Here is a 10,834-nt window from a genome sequence, read left to right on the forward strand (position 1 = left end):
AACCAAATTAATTTCCACCAATCCACTTCCCGTTCTTTATATCTGATTTGTTCCCAGGTTGCAACACAACCAAATCTTCCATTTTATGTAGATCCCCAAGTGTTATGAGACTGAGTTTACTCTATATTCTAACCAACTCTTCTGATCTTGCAGGGTTCCATTGCCACTCTCCCATTCTTTAAAACACAGGCATCTAATGTGCTTGCTGCATCACACACAAGTCTGTATCCATAAGTCTGAAGCAGCACAATCAGGATGCCAATTGTCCTGCCAAATGATAATTTGGCGCCCATCTCCAACTTCAAATTTTAGAAGCTGCCTAGCCTTATCCCACAACTTAAGAAGTGTCCTCCATCCTCAGGTGCTATCTCGTGGAATTTTCAGACCAAAACTTGAAAACTATATAAAGGTTTTGTATTTTTCTCAATATTTTTTTAAGCCTGACCAGCTATGGGCCTTAAATGTATACCCTTCACCGGGTTCATGCTGGTCCATCAATGTTAAAAGCTAAACCCACCAAAAAGTAATTGCCAGTAACAACTAACAGGTATTCACACGATGTTAACACTAACTGAGCAGTCAAGACACCGGATGGTGAGCTCAACAGACTTGAAAGATGTACCATAAACCAGAAATGTGACAGGCCAGAAGCATAGATAACAAAACCAAAGTGCCAATTAGCCATTTACATGTAAACGTGTTAACAGATCAAAGAGTTAGGCACATGGTACATATAAATATATATATATATATATTTTTTTTTTTTTTTGATAAGTAGGCACATGGTACATATAATTACAAACTCTAAGCAATAACTAGTCATTACAACTACATTCTCAAGCCTACAAAGTCTAAAAACATGTTCAAGGCATTCTCTGAGTCAGCCCTGAAACAGATTACAGGTTTTTGGGATAGTTCAATTTAATTGCAGCATCCCCCAACCAGAGCCTCCAGGTCCTCCTAGTGCAGGGAGAACCATGCAGCAGGGTCCCAATTACAATTATTCCTAACTAGCCAATAAAAAACACCCTTGTTTTCATACTGGAGATTCAGTTAGAAGATATATCAAGGCCTTAAGCCACCTGAAAGTCAGACTGGACGTTATTATCAGGGTGTCATGGCGGTCACACCTTAACTTGAGAGGTAACTAGGTTAGAAGTTTGGTACAGTCAACAGATACAGGCAACCAGAATATTATCAGTTTTTGGACTTTGGCATGTCACCTACGCTGTTAGAGGAGCTCTCTTGATGACCTTGAGATGAAGAATACCTGCTTGAAGAACTAATTTCAGTAGCACTTCTTTCCTTCCTCTGTGATTGCTTGCCCTTCCTTCCTTCAGAAGACAAATCCTGCATCAACAAACTCAGTCATCTTCAATTTACAAGCATTTCTGCAAGCACTGAATTTAAATCTTTAAAATTGACCTGCTGCACTGATGATCCAGGCATCTTCAGTTCAAGTTCTGTTGCCACATCGTTAGAATCGTCACATCTTTCCACATTGCTACCCCTTTGATGATCTGATGACTTGCTTTTGGAATCTTGTTTGCTTGAAATCTGCGAAGTGGATGCATATTGGGCCGACGGCTGCTCCACTGGAGGGTTGGGAGGAGTTGGATAAGGGATGAAAGTTGAACAGGGATTAGCAATGCCACCAGTAGTGTGATTTCCAAAGAAGGGAAATGGCTGCAGAGATGGATGCATAGGGATTGGGCCCGAAGGGACAGGTACCGGAACTGGGTATGAGTATGGTGGACCCATAACAACAGAAGGATCCATGGCAGCCCATGGGAACATAACCCTGAGTCTTTGCTGATACTGAACATTTAGATTTTCAATATCAGATTTTAATGATGCCTTCTCTTCTCTAAGCTCAGTCTTCTCCTGTGTTAACTGTATATAGTAAAAACTGATTAATAATACAAGCAAAACAATGGGCTTCAAAACCTAGAGGTAATATGGAGATTACATCACCTCACGTGATTCTTCAGTAAGTGCTGCATATTCAACCTTTAGTCTGTTGACTTCACCAGTTAAATCCTTCAGCATTTGGATTGTGTCATTAAGGATGGTTGCTTTGTCATTCTTGGGCCTATCTGGATCTGCATTTTGATTGTAACATGTAAAAAGTCGTATCCAGTACACAAAACTCCCACTTTAGCGGGGTCTAGGAGAGGTGATTGGTAGGCAACCTTACTCCCTCCCTTTGTTTTTAGGAACATGTAAATGTCCAAATGTGCAGCAAACTTGTCGTCACCACAAGAAGTCCAGTGAATAACTAAGATCACGATCACAATTACTATTCATGTTTTTTTTTTTTTTCTTTTTTCTTTTTTTTCCTTTTTGGGTAAGTATATTTATGTTTCTTTTCAAACTAGATAATTATTTAAAGCAAACAACATGTTATGACAGCCATGTTAATACAAAAGCTCTCAAGCTCTCAGAGAAGGTGTACATATGTACACATATCCTGCCTAGAGTGAATATTTATTTCACAAACCCACAGAAAGTCTACTGCTCAAAATCAGTAATCACTTGTAAAATTAAATCATTACTAACAGGGAAACAACAAAACAATGGAATGATTAGTAAAAAATTCACTGATTGTGATGCACATGTTCTACAACCATTTTATTAATGGTACAAACTCTGCAACAGGCTAGGATTTCAAAAAGTAGTGTAGTAGTAACATTAAAATACATTCACCAATAAAAGAAGTTTTCAAATGAATATACTTGTCACATCATCTGTCAACCTGTACAAGACTTCTAGGTTGAGGATATGAAATAGCTTTCATTTTAATGAAGAAAAATAAACATAATATTATTCATAAAATGCTCAAGATTAAATCGTAAATGCAAGCACAAGGTATTTTGTCTTTATTTTGTTTCATTAAACATGCTTGCCATTTTGCAAACTCTCATTTATTGTCAGACAGAGGGAGTATTGTTTTGCCATTACTTAACCACAGTATATGGTCTGAAAGGAGAAGAAATAATTTTTGTCCGAGTTTTCAAGTGCAATTTTACATCTAGGATAGCTGTAGCTTAACACCTTTTGAATGAGAATTAAATCAATCCTTTATGTTGAAAGCATGGGAACATTGCTCTCTTTTTGAGAGAGTAATAAGCTAGTTCATAACCGAATTCCCAAGTCTAGGCAAGCAACTTCAAAAAAAATTTCACTTGAATTATAGTAGCACCTTAATATATGCTCAGCCAGGAAAGAGCAAGTCAACAATGCCGTTGCTATAAACTCACACAGCAGTCCTGAAAAGTTCAAACCTTGCAAGAGCTTACTTATTTTGTCATGACACAGCCAACACACAAAAATTTCTTACTTCTTCTACATATCTAGTAATCTTTTAAAGCTTCAGCTATTTAAATTAGCAAAATTAGAATATTCCATTCATTTGGACCATATCTAGCAAATGGTCATCATACACAAACATGCCAAGCATATCTGAGAATATGCAAACACACGCCTGCAACCACTCATTCAAATAACAACTGATTTGTAAGAGACATGTTACATATATCACAAATTTTATTACCATTTGGGTATAAACTTACGTTTCCATTTCTGTTGTTGCCGAGTGTAACATGTGGGTCAATTACACGATCCACGCACCCAAATTCATGAGGTGGGCTTATGTGTGACTTATGTACATGATTTGAATTGGTTTTTTGGCGTAGGCGGGATTCAAACCCAGTTCACTTGATAGACAACAAAATACTTTACCACCGATTAAGTTAATTGGAACCCACTTATGTGTGACTTGACAACTCGTAATCCAAATCAGTTTGATAGTAACTATTTATAGTAAGTCCACCAAACCTTGTAACAAATAATTGAGTGGACTGGAAACTGTAGTGAAAAGATAAAGGTAAAGTTACTTGAGTGTACCTAATGTGTTCCCAAGCTCGAGAAATTGCTCATTTAATCGATCCCTCCTCAGCTTTTCACGGTCAGCCTTCTGAACTTTCCTTGCAGCAACTGGATCCTTAATTTCCACATCAACACTTTGTCTGAGATACACCACCAAACAATGATTTTGTGAGATAGAAACAAATTCAAAGAGAGAATATTGAAAAAATTAATAATTAAAATATGAAGAAGAAAAAAAAAAAAAAAAAAGAAGGAGAAGGAAAAACTAAGAACCTGGGATTGGAGGGTGCAGAGGTGGAAGGGGCTAATTCTGCTGTTAAATTATTGTTGTCTGTCTTCCATTGATCCATTGAACTTATTCTTGATTCTGTCTCTCTAACACATTAACCTTAACTACCAGAGCTTAATCTGGGTCCTAGGGTTTATGCAGCTTTTTCTTGTTGGTTAGTGGTTACCATGTGTTTCTGTGAGTATCAGAGGAGACAGAGACAGAGAGAGAGAGAGAGAGAGAGAGAGAGAGAGAAGAAGAAGAAACTCTGATCTGATGAGGAACTCCAAGTTAGTCAGTGAGAGAAAAGGTTCAGAAACATGGCCAACAGCAAAGACAAGATTGGCTTGTGCTTTACACGAGCCACGAGTATTTGCCTCACCCACCTGGATTTTGGAATTTGGAATTTTCATTTTTCTAATCTCTGTCTTTAATCATTTTAACTTTCTAATCTTGTCTTTAGCATTTCTCTTGCTTAAACTTGCTCCAACCTACTTGGATTAGTTTGAAAATTGCTTGTTTTTGGTATAAAGAAAACAAAAACTAAAAATTAACATATTTTTTAAAAAAATTCAAAGTTAAATTATTTGATTTGAAAATTGTTATTTTCGGTATAAAGGAAAAGAAACTAAAAACTAACATATTTTTAAAAAAAATTAAAGTTAAATTATTTGAAATAAAAGATTAAAAAATAAAAAGGAGGAACGTGAGTTCCATAAACGGTGCATAAAGTATGCCAAAAAAAACATTAATTTTGATTTGTTTAAATAATATGCATGTGTAGCCTTATAATTTGATAGCTAAATGGTACGAAAAAGATTTAAATATATTTAAAATTAAATTTAGCCTTCCAATAATACACATTAATAATCTTAGAACAACGGATTTGAGAAAATTCTTTCAATGGAATTTAGTACTTTATCCACGTCATAAAATATCACTTCGTGTTGTAACGTGAGATCTCATAAGATTGCCACACAAGATACCCCCTTTTTAACCATTGTGATATGACTAGTAAACCAAAAAATGACAGACACGTAGTACTTATATCATAATTCCTAACATCTAGGTGCAGTTTGGATTGCACTTATTCACGTTGCGTTTTTTTCCTTCACGTTTTCTCCTCTTTTTTTTTTTTTTTTTTTTTTTTACCTGAAGTTGGTTTCACGTGGGGGACAAACCTGTCAATGGGTCCCGTGCACTGTGCACGGGACCCACTAGCACTTGGACGGCCACATATTGATCTGAAATGGCACTGTTTGTGGGTCCGTGTACTGTTCGTGGGACCCACAAACATCTTTTTTTACCCAAATTTTAATTAAAAATGGGTCCCGCGATACTATTCACACATTTAAAAATTATTTTACTACAGTGTTTTCAGTTTTCAGTTTTCAGTTTCAGCAAAAATAAGTTGTATCCAAACAGACCCTATAACTCAGATGTTATACTTTTTTTTTTTATATATATATATTTGTCCTCTAATTATTATAATGATTATTTCCTTTTTATTTTCTCTTTCTTTCTTTCCTTAGTTTTCCATTGCACTCCACTCTTTAGTCTTCACTTCAATTTCATCATCTCCCCTCTAGATTTTTTTCTCCTTTCCACCACTCTCGCCGACCCAAGCCATCTCCCATGCCCACTTGCTGACCAAAGCCACCGTCCTTCTCTTCTCCCTTTCATTTTTTTTTTCTTTCTTCCTCCGCTCGCTGTCGACCCAACCCCCAAGCTGACCCATCTCTGCCTCCATTGCCAACCCATCTCGCTCTCTCTCCTTTCTTTGGATTTGAGTTTTTTTTTTTTTTGGTTTTGTGTTTGGGATTCATTTTTGGTGCCACCAATTGTTTCAAAGCTTGCTCTTCGATTTATAGGGGAGTTACTTCTATCTTCTTCGTGTAATGCTTCAGGGTTTTTGATTTGGGGTTTTTGCTTCTAGTCTCCAAGAATTGTATTTTTCCTGTATCTAATTTATTGTTTAAAATGTTTGAGAATTTTTCTGGAAGTTTATATTTGAGAATTTGCTGTAAATGTCATGTTGGAAATTGTTTTGGGAATTTTCTGTTTGTAGGGAAGTGTATGTTTGCTGTTTCTAATTTTTTGCTGTAAATGTCATTTGAGAATTTTCTGTTTGCAGGGAAGTTTATATTTGTTGTTTCTAATTTATTATAGTAAATTTCATGTTGGGAACTGTTCTGGGAATTTTTTGTTTGCAGGGAAGTTTATGCTTTTTGTTTCTAATTTATTGTTGTAAATGTCATTTGGGAATTTTTTGTGTGCAGGGAAGTTTATATTTGTTGTTTTTAATTTATTACAATACATGTCTTTACTTTTAGTTTGCTTGGAAGTATATATTGTTGTTTCTAATTTTTGGAGTCAAAAGGAGACTTGCCATATTACACTAGTATCATACAAGGGGATATTGATATTGACTCACCACTTATGGGTATATCTCAAAATAATCAAATGTCCTTTTTTGATTCTCCACCAAGTTGAGCGTGCCTCTTCTAAAAAAGCAAAACGGGATAGTAACTTTAGTGTAGAGAAAGATCAACTCCTAGTGTTAGCATGGCTCAATACTAGTGTCAATGCCATACACAGTAATGAGCAAAAGCAAAATACATTTTTGTGAAAAAGTTTGGAAATACTTCAAGGAGCATAATACCTTCGATACCACACATACTGCTATTTCCCTAATAAGTCGTTGGGGAATAATTAACAAGATAAGGTATAAATTATATTGCAATAGTGTTAACATACCCATTCACCAATATTTTAAAGATACTAATCATGTTATATGTATATATATATATATTTTTTTTTTTTAGATTGCCAACGCGAAGCTTTTGTATAAAAACAACTTTCGTAAACACTTTCACTTTGAACATTGTTGGTTCTTGTTGAAGGACCAACCAAGTGGAGTGATTCTAAAGAAAGATCGAGAACATTGTTAGCTCCAACTCCGGATTCAACATCTATTGCCGAGGGGGATGGTGGGTCCTTACTTGATGACACTTCCAATTTTAAGAGACCGATTGGTAGAAAGGCTGAAAAGGCCAACTGAAAGAAGAACAAAGCTACCAAAAAAGATGTTGGAGAATATTTGGCAAAGAAAATGAAATTTATTGAGGAATCACAAGAATAAGAAAAAGAGGGTCTTCGTATCAAAGTAGAAAGGGTTTGCTTGGAAGAGTTGAGGGATAGGGAGAGAATTCGATTGGAAGAGCATAAAATTAGAATCGAGGAAGGAAAAATCGGTATTGAGAGGGAAAAACTTTGTATCCAAAATATGTTAGATGAGAGAATCATGTTGGTGGATACAAGTGCCTTGGCTAGAGCACAAAAACTTTTTTATGAACAACTCCAAAAGGGAATCATGGCAAGACGAACTTCAAGTAAATAGTTGGGTTTGACCTTATTTTTGGATTTAGCTTAGGCCATAATGTATTTTGTCATGTTAGGAAAAGGTTGGCACATGTAGATGATGCCTTGGTATGACCCTATTTTGGTAGTAGATTAGGCTTTCATGTAATTTGGTAGTAGCTTATGATAAACCTTCATGTATTTTGGTAGTAGCTTATGATAGGCCTTCACTTGTGTAATCGTAATTTTTTAGCTTATATAAAATTCTCCTTCCTTATGTCACTTGCTTTTAATCTTAAACTAGATGATTGTCTGAACCTGAATGCTTTGTTAGCATTGTATCTGTCTTGCACACTCTATTTCCTAGTATTTTCTATTCCATTCTTGGTACATGAATTGTTGTATTTAGTTTATCTACTTTCTTATAGAAGTAAGGAAAAATTTTCTCTTTATTATAGTAAACCATTTTATTTTCTGAAGGTCAAGAGAGGTCTAAGTTCAAATTTTGTGATATTCTTTATGTTGTAGTAATGCCCCTTTTTCAAAATCTCTATCTCTCATTCACCTTTCAGGTTTCAATCTTATTCTTCATTTTTCATTAATGCACTATGAGTATGGCTCCATGCTTTTAAATTCTAAATGGTTAATTGATATTTTTTGCATGCCCAAACATATTCTCTTTATAAAGGAAAGGTTGGGTTAGGATCCTTTTATTCATTTTCTCATGTTGGACTCTCTTCTCTGGTTTTTGGATAGATTGCTTCTTGTTTCTTGTGCTTATATACATGAGATTGTGCCACTGATCTTTGCTTCTTGGTGTTGCATGTTGTACTAATGTTTAAAATTATGGCATTAAAAGCATGGATTGATATGAGAAGCAAAATTTTCTATTAATCTTGCTTGTGTTATGACTTGTGCGTGTGTGCGTGTGCATATGTAATAATTTCTTATGGCATTAACAGCATGGATTGCTTATGTTTCTTGTATTTATAGTAATAATTTATTTCTAATTGTCTTGAAGGTTGACTCCATGAGTTGCTATTTGTTTCGCAAGTTGCTTCTTGATGACTTAGATGAGGATGAAATAATCAAACAAGTTGTCATGGATTCAACATCACAATGTAAACATTGTCCTATCTCATACATAATCATTTGACAGACAATGAAAGGCTTTATCTTGACTACTTTGCCCCTTCTTGAATATATGCTCCTAATTTATTTCGTAGGAGATTTTAGATGATACGTTCTCTTTTTCTCCATATTCAATCTAAGGTAGAAGCTCATGATTCTTTGTCCAAAAAAGAGACAATGCCAACAAATTTGGTTTATCTTTCTTACAAAAGATAACTGCTGCACTTAGAATGCTTGCGTATAAAGCATCAAGTGATTTTATGGATGAATATGTGCGGATTGGAGAATCCACTACATTACAGTGTTTGAAAAAATTTGTTACTGTGGTGGTTGATGTTTTCTTTGAAGAATACTTAGGATAGCCAAACTACGAAAACATTGCTAGTTTTTTAGTCCGTGGCCAACATTGGGGTTTTTCATCTATGTTAGGTTTAATTGATTGCATGCATTGGAAATAGAAAAATTGTCTAGCTGCATGGAAAGGTCATTATTGTGGTCATATTCATAAGCCAACTATTATTTTGGAAGTAGTAGCATCATATGATCTTTGGATATGACATGACATTCATTTTTTTGGGTTACTTGGGTCAAATAATGACATTAATGTGTTAGAGCGGTCTCCTATGTTTTCTAAGCTTGCATAAGGATGTGCTCCTGCAATTAATTACTCAATTAATGGTAATGGCTATACAATGAGATATTATCTTACTGATGGCATATATCCAAGCAATGTTATTAATTCTGTTTCGAAACCCGTTTCGGTTTGTTCAGTGAAACAGAATATTTCGGCACCAGCCAATTTTGGCATACCGTTTCTGAATGTTTCGGATTTAAAAAAAATATATATATATATATCCCACTTTTATAATTTTTTTGCATGAATTATGCTAATTTCCACAGCATGTCATAGTTATTATTAATTTATTATAATAAATTAATGACTCACGGTGTGATAACTGATAAAGAGACTGGAGAGCTCTATGCCTACACAAAGTAGACTCTCTGTTCAATGTACTCTAGTAGGCAGCAATATTAATAACCCATCAAACCATTCAAAAGCCAAATAAAATAATAATTTTTGAATTCGCTAAAAGATAATCATATCTTGGAAGTAGGAACCATTCAGAACTTTACCAAACCATAGCCATTGTTCAAAAATAACATGAAGTCTCAAACTCTAAAGCACTTCGAAGGTTTGACGTGAAGACAAGCAATTTGAAGGTTTGACGAAACGTGAAGACAAGCAAGTGAAACAATGCAGTTAAGAAAGAAAATAAAGCAAAAAAAAATAAAAGGGAAAAGCATAGATCAGGTATGCAAATGAAGGTTGCTGAAGACACTGCAATTGTTGTTAACTTGTTATTTTCCTTTTCTCTTCTTAATTTCTTTTTGGGTTGTGATTATTTTGTAGTGAATTTAAAGCTTTAGATCTTGTCAAAATAGAAGCTTTAGATGTGTGAATGGATCTGTGAACATTTGATTTAAGATGCAGTTGTAGAATAGATTTTTTTTTAAAGGAAAACTAATACTAGCCGAAATTCCCATTTCGCCCGAAACTAGCCAAAATTGACCGGAACGGTCACAACATCCCGAAACAAACCGAAATTTGACCCAAGGTGGAATGGATGGTACTAACGTTTCGAATTGCACGCCAACACGAAAAATTCCAGTCATTCCGGCCGGAACGAAACAGAATTAATAACATTGATCCAAAGTGGGCAACATTTGTGAAAACAATCCCAACTCCACAAGGACAAAAATGACAATTATTTGCAAAAGCCCAAGAGGCATATTGGAACGATGTTGAGTGTGCATTTGGAGTGCTTTAAGCATGATTCTCATTTATTTGTGGACTTGCACAATTTTTCCATCTTGAAACACTCTAAGAGATTATGAAAGCGTGTATAATTCTCCATAATATGATTGTTAAAGATGAGCGGAAGAAAATAAATTAGTAGACTTCGATTATGAAAAAATTGATAAAGTGGATAATCCTCCTATAAAAGTGTAATGTAAATAAGCAAATGGATTCATGACATTCATTCAAAGTCATGGATGCATTAGAGATCGAGAAATTCATTTCAACTCCAATTGGACCTCATTGAACATTTATGACAATTGTAAAGCGAGTCGTAGGAACTTGAGCGTGTGAGTTGTTGATGTGAGTTTTTATTATAATTTGATATG

General features: G+C 35.0%; 1 protein-coding gene across 1 annotated transcript; it reads right to left on the reverse strand.

The window, feature by feature from the left end:
- Positions 1-653: 653 nt before the first annotated feature.
- On the reverse strand, positions 654-4,561 carry LOC126733215 (transcription factor bHLH121-like). The gene is made up of 5 exons (XM_050436428.1): positions 4,162-4,561; positions 3,907-4,028; positions 1,975-2,102; positions 1,426-1,893; positions 654-1,350 (listed from the first exon to the last, which is right to left on the reverse strand). Exons 1-5 carry the CDS (start codon positions 4,236-4,238, stop codon positions 1,198-1,200), a joined length of 948 nt encoding a protein of 315 aa, XP_050292385.1. The 5' UTR covers positions 4,239-4,561; the 3' UTR covers positions 654-1,197.
- Between the last annotated feature and the right edge of the window lie 6,273 nt (positions 4,562-10,834).

The sequence above is a fragment of the Quercus robur genome, chromosome 6 (genome assembly GCF_932294415.1).
Source record: "Quercus robur chromosome 6, dhQueRobu3.1, whole genome shotgun sequence".
Taxonomy (NCBI): Eukaryota; Viridiplantae; Streptophyta; class Magnoliopsida; order Fagales; family Fagaceae; genus Quercus; species Quercus robur.